The sequence below is a fragment of the Mastomys coucha genome, unplaced genomic scaffold (genome assembly GCF_008632895.1).
Source record: "Mastomys coucha isolate ucsf_1 unplaced genomic scaffold, UCSF_Mcou_1 pScaffold2, whole genome shotgun sequence".
NCBI classification, from domain to species: Eukaryota; Metazoa; Chordata; class Mammalia; order Rodentia; family Muridae; genus Mastomys; species Mastomys coucha.
Window position 1 is genome coordinate 10,628,828 of NW_022196902.1, and position 18,296 is coordinate 10,647,123.

Here is an 18,296-nt window from a genome sequence, read left to right on the forward strand (position 1 = left end):
CTCTGCAGGGGGCTTTGGGAAACTGTAGTTGCAACAAGAGACAGGGGTCCAGGGGTCATGGCCGAACACCTGCTGTCTCTTGTAGGCATAAGTCACCACCTGCCTGGTCACCAGGGTTAAAGGCCTGTGCTCTACCGGGAACCAGGCTGTCTGTGCACAGCTCACTGCCTCACACTCATTGCCCATATCATTTGATGGACAAACTAAGGAGAATTTCCAAAGCCAGCGCAGGTGTAGTTCCTGTCTCCCAGAAGCACAGTCTTGGTAATGGGACAGAAGAGAATCATGATAGCACATATATATGACAGAGGAATGGATACTCGACTCCAGAAGTGGCCATGAAGTAGAAGACGAGGAAAAACTTCCTGAGAGGTTGTATTCATCTTAGTATCTGCAGAGCCTAGGGCATTGATGGGATGAAGCTTTAATTAATTACAAGTCTGCAAATGAATTGAATGATTTCATTGTAGTGACTTTCTTTCAGGTTAAAAGCTTTTTATTGATTCGAGAACCCACAGGCACTTTAATGTTATTTTTTTAATGCCATAAGAATGGATCCTGGGGCTGGTGAGATGGCTCAGCGGGGAAGAGCACCAACTGCTCTTCTGAAGGTCATGAGTTCAAATCCCAGCAACCACATGGTGGCTCACAACCACCCGTAATGAGATCTGACGCCCTCTTTTGGTGCGTCTGAAGACAGCTACAGTGTACTTACATATAATAAATAAATAAATCTAAAAAAAAAAAAAAAAAAAAGAATGGATCCTGTAGAGCTGTTATGTTAAAAGTTTTTTCTTTTTTAAAGATTTATTTTTAAAGGTTTATTTATTTTTTTATTTTATGTGTAAGAGTGTCTTGCCTGCATGTACATAAGTATACTGTCTGTGAAAAGGGCCTATGAGTGCTAGAAGAGAGTGTTAAGTCCTCTAGAACTGGACTCACAGAGGGTTGTGAGCTGTCATGTGATGCTGAGAATCAAGCCCAGTTCCTCTGTAAGAGGTCTTAAAAAAGTACTCTTAACCCCTTGTTTCTTTACATGTAGGAATTTATTAATTTAATAGAATGATATTAGTTGTATGCCTAGGAATGTTAGATATGATGTCATTCCTCTAGACCCTGAGGAGTCAGTGAGCTGCACCCTCTATGGAATGGTCAAGGTCATTTGTACCTGGGCGATTCAGTCACTGAACAGACCACTAAACAAAGACAAGTCATAATTTTATGAAAGATGTCACTGAAAGGGGCTGAGCAAAGTTCAAAGGCCAGGGGACGTTTATTGCCTGAAGAAATGACAAGCTAATCAGAGCCCCAAAGGATAATGGAAAGAGAGCCGGTAAAAAGGTAATCCGTGGTTTGTTCCACCAGCAACTTTCCATAGCATCCGTCAAAGCACCTGCTCATGAAGTCCCCTGCCTTAGCTGGCCATCCTCTGCTGCTGTGATTGCCAGTAAACAAAGGCTTTCATTAGGGGTGAGCAAGCACAGAGGAAAGACACTCTGGGGAGCACAAAGGGGACTGGGGGGCTTCTTGGTCAGTTTGAAGAAAGACAAAGAGGCTGATAGGTACACAAGTTTTGGTCTAAACACATCCTGGTCAGGTCTTGAGTTTGTCAGATTGGTTCACAGTCCAGCTTAAGCTTCAGGTTTTTGTTTCAGTCAGGAAAATGGAAGTTAAGCCATTTTGTTTTCTAGACATGGTCCCTATTGCAAGTTATTTCTTTCCTCCTCTTCCTCCTCCTCCTCCTTCCTCCTTTTCCTTCTCTTCTTCCTCTTCTTCCTCCTCGTTTTCTTCTCCTCCTTCTCCTTCTCCTCCTCCTTCTTCTCCTCCTCCTTCTCCTTCTCCTCTTTCTCCTTCTCCTCCTTTTCCTCCTCCTCCTTCTTTTTGGTTTTTTTCAAGACAGGGTTTCTCTGTATAGCCCTGGCTGTCCTGGAACTCACTCTGTAGACCAGGCTGACCTCGAACTCAGAAGTCTACCTGCCTCTGTCTCCCAGGTGTTGGGATTAAAGGCGTGCGCCACCACTGCCCAGCGCAAGTTATTTCTTAAGGGACAACTCATACAGGCTAGAAAATAATGGCCTAACACACATAAATATTCCTTTTAAATTCTCTAGGCTCCCTCTGACCCCACACACCTCTGTCACAGTCCCACATTGCCACCTTCTATCCGTTTAGCTTGGCACCAAGGTTGGCCCTGTGCAAAGTGAATGGCGAGGCTTTGACTCTGGCCCTCTAGGAAATGTAAACAGGCCTGCCTGCTCTGTGCAGAGCACTTTGGGAATAAAATAAAGGTACTTGAAAATGTTTGAGTTTAGGAATGAGTAATTGATTTGCAATGTGAACGGATTCAGGGCAAGAGAGTTTTATTAGGAATACACATTTGTTGTAGAGATTAGAGGTCATGGTCAGGGAGACTTCCATCAAGTCAGAGTGGAAGGAAATTTTCTAGTCCTCCTTTGATCATTGTGGGAATCTTCTGAAAGCTCTCTCTCTCCATTTGCATAGACCTGAGAAGAATTTGCAGGGGCTTCTGAAGAGCAGTCTTCTGCCCCAAGACTTCCTAATGATCCCCTTCACCACTGTGATGTTTTTAGCACATTCTACACATTTGAGTTCTCTATGAATGAAGCATTCAGGTTGCCATTCAACACGTCTGCTTTGGGGTGCATTCTAAGTCCAATTATACAAGAAGCTATTTGTAGTGTTCAGCAGCTGCAAAATGAAGGGGCTTTTTTTTTCTTGTTGGTGTGTGTGTGTGTGTGTGTGTGTGTGTGTGTGTGTGTGTGTGTGTGTGTGAAATGCACTCTCAGTGAAGCTGAAAGTTCAGAATGCAGAGGTTTCCTGTTAAGGAGTTTGTAGCTGCCACCGGGTTACCCAAGGAAGAAGTGCCTTTTACACGGTATTAGCATGGAGCATCTTGATGAAGTGTGCTTTTCATAAAACCCCTGGGAATTTATTCTAATGATGAATGTAATATACCGTCTGGAGTCTGTGGCTGATTCCTCTATCCAGTGGGGTGCCATCGGTGAGTATGTCTCTCTCCAGCTGAAATAATTAAATGTCAGTCAGATTACAGGTGATTGTGTATAAACATGTAGCAAGGGTGGGAAAGTGTAAGTATTTTAGAGCACATTGATAGCTGGAAAATATGATTAAATAGACTCTGCATATGAAAATTAACTGTGGCAGTTTCAAAAGTATTTCATTTTAGTTTAATGCTGAGGTTCAAACCCAGGACTTTGTGTCTTTATCGTGTAGCAATTTCTGTGGCTTGCTGCATTCACAGAGATAGGTATCTGAGACCTGCTGATAAAATTGAGTTCATCTGACATTTTTAGGAGGCTTTATGGAGCATTGGAGAGATTTTATTCATTTTCTTTGCAGATGTCTTTGGATTGTTTGTTTGACACAGGTTCTCACTGTTAACCCAGCAGACCTGGAGCTCACTGTATAATCAGGGCTCTGGCATCTGCCTAGCAAGTGCTGGGATTGCTGGTGAATACCACCAGGCCTAGCTCACTCATCACATTTCCTGTTTTCTTTTTATTCAAGTTCTAGGGTTGGTTGTTTATGTCATAACTGTTAACTAAATTCTTTTTAAGTTTTTCTAACTGTGTGTGGGGGGGGCAGAGTGCTCCACTTGATCATTTTTTAGATTACTATTTTTTATATATCTAGGTGTTTTGTGCACATGCATATCTGTGCACCTTGTGCAGGCCTGAAACCCAGGGGCCAGGATAGAGCTTCATGTTCTTTGGCCCTGGAGTTACAGATAGTTGTATGCTGCAATGACGATGCTAAGAATAAAATCCCAGTCCTCAATTGCAGAGTCATCCATCTATCCAGACTCCACTTTATTATTGTTTGAGACAGCAAGATCAGGGATTGGGTTGCAAGCAAGGCTAGAATTTTGGGAGACCATATCTGCGCCCAACTTTTATTTAAAAGGGTACTGGTACCTAAACTCAGGTCTTTATGATTGTATGGCAGTCACTTTACCAACCGAGCCATCTCCCTAGCCCACTGTTGGTTAGATTCTTTGAATGTTTTTCACCCCCACATTCCCCACTTTTTTTTTTTTTCCATAGTGAAAGAAGCTAACAGGTGGCTTAGTTCTGTAAACCTGCATTTGGGAGCTTGAATCAGGAAGCTCTTGAGTTACAGGCCAGGTTAGGATACCTACTGAGATGGCCTCTTGAAAGAGGAAAGGGGGCTGGGGGGACCAAGTAATGAAACAACGGTCCAAATTATGAACTAGCTACATTTTACACTCTAAGCTTCAGATGTGACCATAGTTAAACACATTATTAGACACATGAAGAAGATGGCTCATTTTAATCTGTGATTTTTTTTTTTTTTTGGTCTGGTTCCTATGTTGAGCGGCTATGATGCCGAGGGGGAGGAGCCAACCAAGCATAGCATTTTTACAATCATGAGAGTTGCCTAGCATAAGCATCAATTTTAAATTGTCATTTTGACTTTGCACACTGATTCTCACCGTGTCCCCCTTGCCTTCCGGCTCTGCCCTGCTCATCTCTCCTTCTAATAGTAAATACCAGCAGGCATGGCAGTACAGCTGTTGCGCCAACTCTGTTATCAAGACCATTGCAGAACTGGGGTTGTGGAGAGGTTTTATATACTTAGTCTGTGGTTGGATAAGCAGTAAATGTTCTTTGCATCCCAGATGGCTTCCAAGTGCCCATTTCTGCTGGGCGGCTACTCTTTGCCCTGTCTCTCACCTCCAGCTGTTTCACACAGCCTCCACAGCCTCACATGTAATAAGACTCAATGGTTTGTGTTTGAAGAATTTGCTGCTGTCTCTTGCCTAATTTTGGAAGACACAAATAAAAAAATGAAGCTATGAGATGATTGGATGAACATTATCTTTGCCGAGATGAATCTTTTTCATTATTAGGAACTCACATACAGTAGGGCTTTTAACTCTAAAGTACTGTCAGTTCATCAGCAAGCCAAATTTGCTCATTTTGAACTCCTCCAGGATCATGTAGCGTGTGAGCCAGCAGGCCTCTTCCCGAGAGCAGTTGAGCACAGCAGCTTATTAATTGCAACATTCATCAGAACCATATGTGTGATGATATGAGAAGTCACAAGGAACGTGGTAAAGGAAACGCTGATGGCTGTGTAACTCAGTAGAATACAAGTTCCTATGTGGTCCTACCACTGCTTGCTAAACTCAGCCGAAAAGGGCTGGGGAAGAAGCTGAGGGGTAGAGCCCTTGCTTTGCATGCTTGAGGAACTGAATGCCACCCCCGGCATCACCAAAACCAAAGTTCTAGGTGTCCTTCAGGTTTTAATCCTTACTGATCATTGATTGAGAAGAAATTGGGCAGTGATAAATTTCATTTTTTAGCACTCACTTTAACTGTGTTTCCTATTCTGGTACAGTGTTTCAGAATCATCTTCATATGAAAACTCTTCTTAAGACCCCATCGTTTAAAGCTGGGCATAGCTCTCCATGTTCTGGAGGCAGAAGCAGAGGCAAGTGGATTTGGCCAGCCTAGTCTACAGAGCAAGCTCCAGGATTGCTAGGGCTACACTGTCTTGAAAAACAAAACAAAACAAGATCCCGTTTGGGACTGGGAGAATGGCTAAGTGGGTAGAGTACTTGCCACCCAAGAATAAGTACTTAGGTTTGTGTTCCTAGCACCAGCCTTAAGTGGATTGCAGTGAAATATGCCTATGACCCTGTGCTTCTATACGGAGAGGGCGTTGGGGACTGGGGAATCCTCAGAAGCTCATGGGTCAGCAGCCAACCTAGTGGCACACATGCACACACACACACACCATACACACACAACACACACACACTCACCCACCGCTGCCCCAATATTGACCACCTTTTCATGCAGTAATATGTAAATACTAAGAGCTTCTTTAACTGGTCTTGATCACAGACGAAATATTTGTAGTTTCTGAATATGGAAGTACAACATCAACCTTTCTCAAATTCAGACTGAAAGAGCACAGAAATCACAGAAGGCCTTCCCTTGTGGAGGAAGACAAGAACTTCTCCTAAGGGTAAAGTGAAGCTTGAACCCAAGCTACCCAAGGCCATTTTCACATTCGGTGCTTCAGTGGGTGTCTTATGCCCTGTAGGGGGCGACTTCCTTAATTTTCCCCTCCTCTTTCTAAAATGGAAGTCTTTTCTTCTCTCTCCAATAAATGCTTCTCAAGGATGAGTTTCTTGTAGGCTTTGTAAGTGTTGATCACACAGGTCCTTAATATTGCCCAGTTTTAGCTAATCGTGTGCCTCTTTTCAATTACATATTTAGAATCATCCCATTATACTCATTATTCCAGGTTGAGATTTTCTCTTTTGCTCCTCAAAGATTTTACCAAGAAAGGTGACAATTTTGTCTTCCAGATTTTAAAATTTATTTCCCTTTAATTATTTTTACTCTTAGTATATGTTAAATTTTACTACTATAAAAAGTATATTTTAATTTTCAAGTCCTTGGAAATTACTTTTTCTGAGATATACTAGAGCAATCAGACCCTTAATATGTATTCAGTCAGCAAAACGAATTAACTTTTCAATTAAGCTTGCTTACATGCACTTCTCCGCACATACACTGTGTCTCTCCTCCCTTCCCCAGGCCTATATGCATCTTATATAGATTTGTGCAATGAATTGAGTCTTGGTGCTGCTTTGATACAGCATGTGAAGAATATTGACTGAGGTATAAGAAGCTATAGTTAATGAAACGCTCTGTTTTCTTTCTGTAAGGCACACCTTGCTTTTCTTTAACATTAAACGTTTTTTGAGGCTTATTTGTTTTCTGTGTATGAGTGTTTGCCTGTATGTGTGCATGAGCGCTGCATGTATGCCTGGTGTCCTCGGGGTTCAGAAGATAGCATTGGATCCCCTGGATCTGAACTTTTAGGTAGTTACAAGCTCCCATGTGGGTGCTGGGAACCAAACTCAGGTCTTCTACAAGAACAGCAAGTGCTCTAAACCAATGAGCCAACCCTCTAGCCCACAGCTTGCTTTTAAGGATGCTGTCTTGAAGTAAAATGGTACTTTGTTTGTTTGTTTTTGGTTTTTCGAGACAGGGTTTCTCTGTGTAGCCCTGGCTGTTCTGGAACTCACTCTCTAGACCAGGCTGGCCTTGAACTCAGAAATCCACCTGCCTCTGTCTCCCAAGTGCTGGGATTAAAGGTGTGCGCCACCACTGCCCGGCAATGGTGCATTTTAAAAATAAAGTTATTAAAGCTGTGTTGAGGAGTGCTTCAGGTTCACAGCAAGGTTCACGTTTGGCTGTTAATTCTACAGTGAGTAGAGAGACATGCCAGTTATAGGGGCCGGATCAGGTATCTAGAGAGATTGGGGGAAAAAATGAGAATGAGTTCCCCAGCCACATGACCCCTTCTCAACACAGACAGCATGAAGGGTCCTGCAGACTAGAGACAGGATAGTGAGTTCAGCCAGGAGTAGCACATTGCTGTGCTACAAGCTGCTTATTCCAGAAGCAAGGCAGTCTGATGCTCCCTGGGCCTCTTTCCCATTCTAACTCCCTTTGCCTCTGAAAGCTCCTCTTCAGATTCCCATGCGATGTTACCAAGGCTTGCTCCTTCCAGAGCTGCCTCATGAGTCACGCCTATTATCTCAGGATGGCCCTGGATGGCTCTATGGTCTGGGAAGACTTCGCACCCTCCGCCCTTGCGGGCCAGCCTAACTTTGAATGTTCAGTGTGAATGCAGCTCCTTTTTATGTTTTTTGTTTTGCACTTTTGATTAGGGAGGGCAGGAGTTCTTTTTCTCTTCTCATGGCATGTTTTCTGTCTGCCCGTCTTTTCATTTTGCTCATTGTTTGAGATATGAACTGTGGCTTGCCTGAAGTAGCTGCAGCGACAGCAGTCATCTTGAAATGGACTGAGCAGATGGGAATGGTGAGATTGGGTTAAATTATTAACCAGAATCCACATGCAGTATGGAGGGGGTTTCTCAGCACCAAGATGAACTGGCAGAATGGATACCAGATCAAGTTCCCTCTAAAGAGCAGATGTAGCATCATCTCTGAAGGTCTCCCTTTCTGCCTTTCACCACCTCCATCACGTACTGGTCAAAGGGGATTTCTAGCCACCCTTTGCAATATGTCATGGCTACATCATTAAAAATTAATTTGGAAACAGAAGATCATCTCATTGTGTCTGTGAAGTTCTGGGGTATTGATGAATTTAAATGCACTTTGTGAAATAACACTAGTGAGACAGTTAAAATAATTCTGTATGAAGTTTTGTTGCATGGTTCCTTTTTCCTGGGAACAGTAGCTCTGTGTGTGTGTGTGTGTGTGTGTGTGTGTGTGTGTGTGTGTGTGTGTGTAAAGTAAATTACGTTAACTTTTAGTATTTTCTGCACTCTCTTGTCAACACTTAATTTAACTGGCCTAGTAGGGTTATACTGTATGATGTTTTTCAGCTTGCCCAATGAGCCTCAAAAACACAATAGATGAAAAATTCTAAGGATTTTATATTTTCTACACATGTATGAATGCACTCCATGCATGCAGTGCCGGGGAGGCCAGGAGACTATGGCAGATCGCCTAGAACTGGAGTTATAGACAGCCATGAGCTGTCTTCTAGGTGCTTAGAATCAAATCCAGTTCTCCTAACTGCTGAGCCATGTTTCCAGCCCTCTGCTTTTCTAATTTAGATGTTTTCTTGATTTTTATAAAACAGCCTTAAGGTTAGCAACCAGTAAACATACCACTTATGGAAGAGGTTGGGCTGAGGAATTTTCTATCTGAGGAGCTGAAGTTTCCTGAGATGCATTATATTTATCATGAGCTCTAACCTTAAATGGATGTTAAGTATGATTTTTTTTTTTTTTACTCTTCCATTCTATTTCCAACCTAGTCAAACACAGCACTCCTTGGTAATTATATATTTTATTTTCAATTGATGAAGATTCATTGTATATATAGTAGGTATATATATAATATACATATAGTATTTTGATATATATTATACATATAGCATATATATGTGTAAAATATATGTATAAAATATTATATAGCCTAACCTTATATCTTCCTGTAACTCTCTCTTGTGTATAACATTTGAAAATGGCCCCTTTTTAAAATCAATATTGCTTAACAGTATGAACGTTCAGAGATTGAAAAGACTTCTAATGTCCCACTGTTCTTAATGTACCAAGGAGCCTGAAATTATATGAAAATGGGGATGAGAAGGTAAGGGGTACAGGCTCTGTGGCAGAGTTCTGGAAGCTTCCATGCCTTTACTACTTAGAAGCTTTTAGTTTCAGCAGAAACTAAAAAGTGTTTGTTTGTTTGTTTCTTGATGTTTTGTTTTGTTGTTTTGTTGTGGTTTTGTCCCTCAAAATAACCCGGTTGTGCTAAAGACGATAGATGGTAACATGGACAGTAAGCGAAGACCTGGGGGTCGCTGTCTCCTTCCCCTCTACACTGTGAAGCTTAGGGTAGAACCCAGACGGTCTGGCTTATTCCAAAAAGCCAGATCTGATGTAATCCCCCCAACACTCTAGGGGTCTATGACTCTTAAAACATATTGTACTGTTCTTCATGCTGTGGGGCAGAAGTGTTTCCAGAGTTCAAACACGCATATGTACACTGAGAGATGTCTGGGCGTCCAACTCTAAACTGAGAATTGAGCTTGTGCTTCTCACCCACCCTCCGCACTGCCTGCAGGGGTGTCTGAAGAGTACTCATGCGCACCTCTGTTTTGACTGTGACCTGTCTCGTGCTCATGGCAGGTATGGAGCATTCTACTGAGGATGCCCTGGAGTGATGGAGCTCCAAGCAGCTGCAGATGTGGGACCACTTACACTTGAGATGTTCAGATGTTCACAGTGTATTTGCTGTTGAACAGAGGCTGGGTGAAGCACTGTGAAGAAAGTTAGCTGTGAGTGAGTTCCGCCTGCCCTCACTCTTTAGCATGGATGGTGACACACACAGGCTTCCCAGGGTCTTTCTTTAACCACTGCCTGCCTCCTGGTGACAAGCAGTATGGGTATATTCCTGTCCTGTCCTTTTCTGTCTTTCCCTCACGGTTGTCCCAGGAGTCTTCAGACAATGTGGCACACAGACCTGAGTCTAACCAGAGTCCCTCCCTTTATTTCTTCACTGAGACCCCTTTCCATAGCATCTCAGCTGTTTGTTCCTCTTCTAAATCAACTAGGGGTCCTTCATCATTTCCACTAGGAATTTCCTGTTCGCTTCTCTGGTCTTACTCATTTTTACTACCATTTTTATCTTTTAGGGTGTGTCTTCCCCATTGGTCTGTGAACTTCCTAAGAAGGCCTGCTGCTTTTATATATATATATATATATATTATATATATATATATAAAGAAGGCAATGGAATCTAGGATCTTGTGAGCATTCCACACACAGACTTAACTACTGAGCTCTATGTCTACACTACTGCTTTTGTAGATGGGTTTCTCTGGGTAGTCTAGGATGGCCTTGAATTCAGTGATGCTTGCTTCGACCTGATGCATGCTGGGATTGTAGGCATGTGCACCTCTGTAACCATGAGTGATGTACTTCTATCCTGGACATACAAGGGAACTAATGAATGTTCGGCAAAAAAATGAAAAGATAGAACATAAACCACTGTCATAATTAATGTGCTTTCTTAACTGATGTGCTGGATATACCTACCTACCAGGGGAAGTGAGAGCATGATGTTCCGTTTGTTGTTATTAAAGGTACTCTCACTATTTTGCCCAGGCAGTGCTGAACTTGAACTCATAGGCTCAAGCAAGCATTCTGACCCCTGCGTAGCTGAAAATAGAGGCATAAAGCACCATATCTGGCCTAGAAGAAAAAAAGAAAAACTTTATTTTTATTTATTTATTTTGGTTTTGTGAGACAGGATTTCTCTGTGTAGCCTTGGCTATCCCTGGATTCCAGCTTAGATCAGGCTGGCCTGGCACTCTCAGAGATCTACCTGACTCTGCCTCTGCCTCTAGACTGCTGGGATTAAAGGTGTGTGGTACTACTCCTGGCTAAGAAAAAACTTTAAATATAACACTTATTACTAAGAAGACTTTATTAATGTAAAAGGTATAAGCAGAAAATTTGGAACTTATTTACAAATAAGGATACAAATTTCATAGCACAGTAATAGAAACAGAATTCCAAAGCTCTGTATCAGAATAAGTCAATAGGATTATTGGAGTTCAAAGTTTTAAGTACTAGGCCATCAAAGTTCCACCAGGATTATTTAACCAATATTGAGGCATAGGTTTTTTTTTTTTTTTAATTTAATTCATTTACTTATTTTTCGCTTTTCGTGTATATGTTCCTATGGAGGCCACAGGCTAATGTTGTTTATGTTCTTCAACCACTTTTCGCCTTACATTTTCTGAAATAGGGTCTCCCACTGAGCCAGGAGCTAGCCTGGCTGCTCTGCAGGCCTCAAGGATCCTCCTGTCTCTGCTCCCCCAGGGTTGAGAGTATAGATGTCCACTGCCACACTTGCCTTTTCGCAGGGGTGCTAGGGGATCGAACTCAGGTCTTCATGCTTGTGTAGCAAACACTCAACTGACTAAGCCAGCTCTCTATCCTGAGAAGCTCTGTGAAAATTTCCATGAGAAGGTGATAGAAAAGAATGCTCTATGAGCAGCTGTTAGAGCAGTCATTTGAGGAGCTGACTGTTTAACTCTGAGGTGAGAGGACAGATAATTATGGTGTCAGCAAAGCTCATTCTTCACTAGAGCATTCCTCTTGGACTGGCAAGATGACTCAGCAGGTAAAGGTGCTTGTCACCAAGCCTGCTGATCTGAGTTCAATCCCTGGCTCCCTGTGGTGGAAGGAGAGAACCAGCTGCTGCAAGTTGTCCTTTTATCTTCATCCATGCATGTGCATGCACACATATGCACAAACACTCCACACTCAAATATACCACGCACACAAATAAATAATTTAAAAATAAGCATAATTCTTTATTAAGCGTACGGGTACTTAGCCGTTTCCTGATTTATTTGCATATTTAATCAACACAAATGCTTACTACCACCTACCAAGAAATATTCCACGGAATTTACCAATCATAATGTCTTTAGTTCTGATAATAACCTAGATGAAAATCTCATCCTCCCCTCCACTGTCCAGCTAACCAAAGTATGGCATGGATGTCTTCGGACTGCAAGTGGGTGGTGGCAGAACAGAGGGTCTTCATTACCGTGCTATTCTGTCACGTTTCCAGAGTCTAGGACATTACAGATGTTTTGCTGCTTCTGCTGCTAGTGTGGTTGTCTACAACTGGAATAGGACGTACCATAGAAACATATATTTCCTGTTGAATATATAAACTAAGCAACTTCAAAGTACTAGATATTTGCTTAAATAAATCACAGCAGAAAGGCATCCAAATTGTATGGTTAGGCATATGTCCCAGCTCTTGGGCTGATCTGTCTGACGTAAAGTGCAAGATGGCAGTATCATTGGGGAAGACTTTACAATGAATAAAAGTTAATAAAATGTATAGTGCCAAGATATAACAGTTCATAAACATGATATTTATCTGGATTGTCACTTGAAGACATGAACGTAGGGTGTACGTAAGTACATACATAGAAGATGAAGTGCCCCTGGATCCGGGGCTTGAAGCCTGCCTCCTATCCCTGAGTTTACCATCGGCTGGTATGTAACAAACGGGCTTACCTTCCTCAACTGTAGCTATTTATTGCCAGACAGTCTAGAGAGAAAAGGAAGTGTTTTGCTCCATGCTTCACTCTTGCTACAATTCATTTTCTAAGAAGGGAAAGAACATTCTCTTAAATACTCAAGGGGGAGGGGAGAGGGCATTGGAGACGTGAGGAACCGCCCTCTGTTTTGAAAACAAGAGCCAGTGGGATTTATCCCTGAGTTCTGTTTTATTGCATCTTCTCCTTTAGGTCTGTCCTCAAACCTCATTATTCAGCGAGGACCACCCTGACTTGTTTAAAGTCCACCTCTCTTCCGGTTCTCTTCTCTTCTGCTTTTGTCAAACTCTTCTTTTACCCACTGAACTTACCGCTCTCTGATCTGCCACATGATTAGAATTTCTTGTCAAATAATGTAAGCCTGAGGGAGCATTTAGTAGGTGCTCGATACCTACCTCTTTGATGAGTACATCCGTGTCTGCAGTCCCTTACTGTATACACGGAAAGCTGCTGTGTGTGGTACAGGATTGAGTATATTCAAGGCTTGCTCTCTTGAACAGTCTTTCTTTTGGAAAGTTGTGGTGACATTGAAAACCGTGTAGATGGTGAATAGGATTGCTTCCTTCCGGAACTCTACCTGTCTCTAACACACACAGCAAGGTCACTGATATGTCTAAAGGGGGACTTTGCTCTCAATTTAAGACAGCTATATAATTTGAATTACAGTCTCAGTTGTTATTCATTTGCCATCTAACACTTTGATGACTTTTAAGTGAAGCCATGTAAAAGACTAAAGAACACACGTCAGAATTCCTCTGTGTGTGATAACGATATGTTAGTTTCTCTGGTTTTTGTTTGTTTGCTTTTGTTGCTCAAAAAGTATGTTTATAAAGGATCAGGAAGTTTGAGGGGCCACCATCACCAAGCTTCCCCTAAAGGGAGCCCCAGATATAAACTGCTATTCTTTGACTAAGAGGCTTTGTTATAAAGTAAATGTTTTGAATTAGAGGATTATTACATTTTTCCATTCAGTTACAAGTCTGGCCCCAAGCTATGAACTAAGAGGTCCTTTAAATTGCATCACAGACTGTTCTATGGAATGGGGTGAGGTGTGGGGCACTTTTCCTGCCTTCCCCTTTGGTTCCTGATCTGTTTTCTTCAGTTTTTCCACATATATCTCTTTCCTCTGGGACTGTATTTTTCTAACAGTGCCTTGATTTCCCATCAGCTACATTGAGCTAAACAGTAATCCAAATAATGTCTATTTAAAACTACTACCCAGCAAAGCTGGGGCGGAATTGTTAGAACCTTGGCTGTTAGGTAATTACTGCATTTAAAAGAGATTAAAGTAATCCCTGTGATGTATCTAATTTCTCCTTTGGAGTGAGGAAGTTAAAGGGTTTTGTTTGTTTTTTAAGAGTGTGTCAACTAGATGCAAATGAGATCACACTTCCGAAGACGGATGCTGAGAGCAGTAACTAGCTAAGGGTGAGAAGACTGGGTACCCTCATTTGCATAAAAATGCTACTAAATCGTTTCTCTAAGCTCCCCGGTGATTCCGTTCTAAAGCTCTGCTGTTTATGAAAGTTCCCCTGGTGTAGGAGGCAGAGCCTAGGGGCGTGGCTGGGAAACAAAGGTCGGTTCCTTTCCCCTGTATCAGTTCACATCCCTTACACGCTGAATGGGATTACACTCAGACTTACTGGTTCCTGTTTAAAAGAAAAAGAAAATCTGGACGTATGCAGTAGCCTCGTGAAAACCGGGCACACATTTGTTTCATCATGATGTGACTTCCAGAAAGCAAAATCTGCTATTTGTTTGTTTGTGGACTCCAGACAGGAGAAACTTAGAGTGTGTGAGGCAGAAATGAAATGAATGGGCACCAGAGCGCTTGAAGCAGCGCTCATGCAAATGAGGACCGTGATTGGCTCTCTCTTTCCGCCTGCTGTCGCTGGCTGCTCCCAGCCTTTCAGATTAGGTTTCAGTGGGAGTTTTTCTGGTTCAAGGATTGCTAATGGTTTGTAGCCACCTGACTATAAACTTGACCTCAGAGTTACAACAGCTTTGGTAGTCAGATGTCGAAGGACTGCCACCTGAGGAAGAGAGGTGCACGCTGGAGCAGTGGGGCGCAGTTTGCCACCGACCTAGAGAACCCAGCTTTTGTTTAAAAGTGACTTCAAATTCTGAGCCTATGTAGGTGCTGCAGAGAGGAAATGGTGGTCTTCATTAATACAAAGATTAAATCTTTCTTTAAACTTTTTAAGAAGAAAAGTAAGTAGTTCTGGGACATGTGGTGTGTGTGTGTGTGTGTGTGTGTGTGTGTGTGTGTGTGTGTGTGTGTTTGAGTTCTGTATTACAGTGAAAGAGCTTAATAGCCTTAACCTCTAAGTATACCAGGTCATTGAAACTCGTTGGGCAGTATTATTTTCCCCTGGTCTGTCTTATTTATGTTTGGGGTTTTTCGTGGCTTTATTTCTTTTATACTTCTCAAATAAGTCTTTGTGTTGACTCTCTGCCTTGATATACCACCGTGTGATTTCTGAGTGTTCGGCTGGATGAGCGGTTGAGGTGTGAGCCAATGTGTATGGGGTCACATGGTTTTGCTGGGGATGATCCTCTAAAGCCCCCTGGTATTCCGTGTTATGGATTTCAGAGCTTGAGGACAAACTGTCTAGACGGATGACTGTCATGAAGCCTTAAGCTTTTGTGTTGTGGCTTCGTTGTGTACTTCCTGTCAGTTTAAATTACATTAATCCAGGTGCTTCTTCATGCCCGTGAAAATTTGATTTTACAGTGACATGGATTTTTTTTTTCCTCTGTTGGCTTATTTCTGTGTGGCTTTGTGTTGCCTTTTGATCTGGATAAACGTGCAGGGAGGGTCTCTGCATACAGGGATTGGAGACTACAACAAAGAACAACACTCTCCTTCACGTTCCGCATCTCTCTTGCTCAAAGCCTGTCTTTAGACGGACTGATACAAATCTGCCCTGGTAGGAGGCAGGTACAGCGGGAAGAGACAACTGCTCTTTCGGAGGAGCCAGTTTGTATCTGTGCCCTAGGGCTGATGGTACAGTTACAGGGCCTCAGACGCCATCACTTGGATTTGATTTGTAATGAGCAAAGAGGGAAATTTTCCTTTTTCCGTTTAAGGCAATTAAAACTCTAAAATAAGTAGACATTAGCGAAAAACATTGTGATGAATTCTGTGTGTACTTTGAGGGACCTCTGGCTGCTTGGAGCTTTGTTGCTCTCTGAACCAGACGACAGAGCCAGAGACCTTGCTTTAGGAGTTTAAAGCTGGTGGTATTATAGCTGGTAGTATTAAAGCTGGTGGTGTTATGAACCTTGCAGAACACTTGTTCACCATGTAGAATAGTAGGGGCCTAGTTTATTTACCAATCTTTGTCAACATTATAAACAGAAAACCGCATTTCTGTTTTTAACTTTGTGTCTGGTTCTCAGTGTTGATTACCACTTAGCGATTTATGGAGAAGGTAGCTCCTGTCTTTGGAATCCATAGGCCTTTAAAATATGGCAACTGCAGGAAAAATTGTTAGTAGGGTGGGTTTTAGGTGTGTGGGAGCCAGTCTAAAGAAGGCACTGCTCTTCCATGGAAATACTTCTGGGGGCTCCTTAAGAATTCATTGTCTGGCCACAGCCTTGCTTGATTTATTAAGTTATTTCTGAGCAACCTTAGTCTACTTGGGCTCTACAGTAGTCGTCTTAATTACTGCATTGTAGGATATGTTTAGGTAATTTTAAGTATGTTCAAACAGAGCCATTAGTTCACTTATTTTTCTTTTCATGTTCTTTTGAGAATGTGTTTTATCATCTAGTTCCCAGGTATACATGCTGTCGTTCTGGGCAACTGTCTGTTGCAGAGCACGGTCATGGTAGACTTACCTCTGAGTCACAGTCATTTCCATTTCCTGGTTCTACATGAGTTAGATTTGCCACTCAGGTAAATGCCCAGTTTAAAGGCTTGCTTTTGCGTATGTCTAGTCTCTCCTGTGCGTAAGCATGTGGCAGATAGATAGAAAGGATTGAAGCATTGCTGACGAATGTGTTTGGGTGCTGCCAGCTTCAAGACAGCCACTCATACTCCAGGACAGTCAGGGTTGATGGGAAATACAGAGCAAAGAGATCCCAAGCCTTAGTGGAGTGTAAGAAAATTATCTCAGAAATTCATCTTAGGCTCAGTGTCTCTGCAGTTTTCCCCCCAGCAAGGTTTTGGACTGCTTTGCATTGAAAAATTTCAAGTAAGTTGGTTTGTGTTAGGTAAAGTCAACTGCGTTAGATATCTTAAAAACATTTAATACAGCCAGGCGGTGGTGGCGCACGCCTTTAATCCCAGCACTTGGGAGGCAGAGGCAGGTGGATTTCTCAGTTCAAGGCCAGCCTGGTCTGCAGAGTGAGTTCCAGGATAGCTGGGGCTACACAGAGAAACCCTGTCTTGAAAAAGAAAAAAAAAAATTTAATACAGAAGTATCTATCCCAGGAAAGCATAAATGAAAGAATTGTATAGCACAGATGGTGTTCGAACTGAACATACTAGGTTTTAAAGTGTTTATTTACACTTGTGACAATGGTGTCTTTTAAGTTATTTGATAGAGAAATATTTGATTCCAACCTCATGGTGGGGTAGTTTGTTTCATTCTTGTACAGTTGGTAAATTTGAGTTTGTTGTGTGTGGATAAAGAGGAATGAGAGGTCTCTGTCAAGTTTGTCCATCATTCTTCTAAAACAGGAGCAGGAAGAGGAGCTGTGATTTGGGGATGCAGGAAGCTGAGCAAACACTCTATGGATGTGTTGTGTGGTAGATGGACAGTTTTTGCTTTGTCTCTTACAGATGTATCTCAGTGGATAAACCCCTGAGGCCTGAGATGGAGCCTCACTAGAGGTTGTTCCTTTGTTCTTGGCAGATTCTTGCCTAGGGGTGTGTTAAACACCACAGCCTTGTCTTTGTTTTGTTGTTTTTGAAACAGGGTCTCACTCAGTATATTCCAAGATGACCTATAACTCAGGCTGGTGTCAAATAGCAATCCTCATGCCCCAGCCTTGCAATAGTGGGGATTAAAGACATGAGCCGTCATGCCTGGTGGCTGAGACCTTACCTTAACGTCACTAATTCAGAGTCAACAACTGACACGTGAATCTGTTCTTTTTCCTGTAGCGGTTTCCAACTTAGATGAGGAGAGTCGATGGACTGTCCACTACACGGCACCATGGCATCAGCAGGAGAATGTGTTCCTTCCCACCACAAGACCCCCCTGTGTTGAGGACCTGCACCGCCAAGCCAAGCTCAACCTCAAATCAGTGCTGAGGGGTAAGACAGCCCTCTCTCTGGGCTTGCTGGACTTAAATTGCTAATGGTTAGGAACTGACAGCATCAGTTTAATCACTGTAAAAGAAGAGGTGTGGCCACTGAACATCTCTATAAATCTGCCTTCAAAGAACCCAGTGATGCTTAGAATCCCCTCGATGTGTTCCAGCCACCAGTATTAATCTAATCCAAATAAACTTGTGCTGACATGGGATTTTGCCACTCCCTTTTAAAGCTATTGTAGGTATTGAAAGCAAATTTGCTAAAGCTGGTGCTTTTAAATGATTTGTTCAGTTCGGTTAACTTTAGAAGGCCGGGCAGGGAGT

The 18,296-nt window shown here is 42.4% G+C and overlaps 1 protein-coding gene across 11 annotated transcripts in view; it reads left to right on the forward strand.

Moving 5' to 3' along the window:
- Positions 1 to 18,296, forward strand: part of Nhsl1 (NHS like 1) — a 232,848-nt gene that overhangs the window by 149,550 nt on the left and 65,002 nt on the right. For 9 of the 11 annotated variants that reach the window (XM_031380514.1, XM_031380505.1, XM_031380507.1 and 6 more), the window contains exon 2: positions 17,821 to 17,973. Coding sequence is in view for 9 of the 11 variants with exons in the window: in XM_031380505.1 (XP_031236365.1) it covers positions 17,821 to 17,973 (153 nt within the window). In the remaining 2 variants the exon portion in view is untranslated. Of the gene's footprint in view, positions 1 to 2,946; positions 3,023 to 14,601; positions 14,919 to 17,820; positions 17,974 to 18,296 lie in introns of those variants that run through there. The other 2 variants (XM_031380510.1, XM_031380511.1) reach the window with 2 other exon arrangements.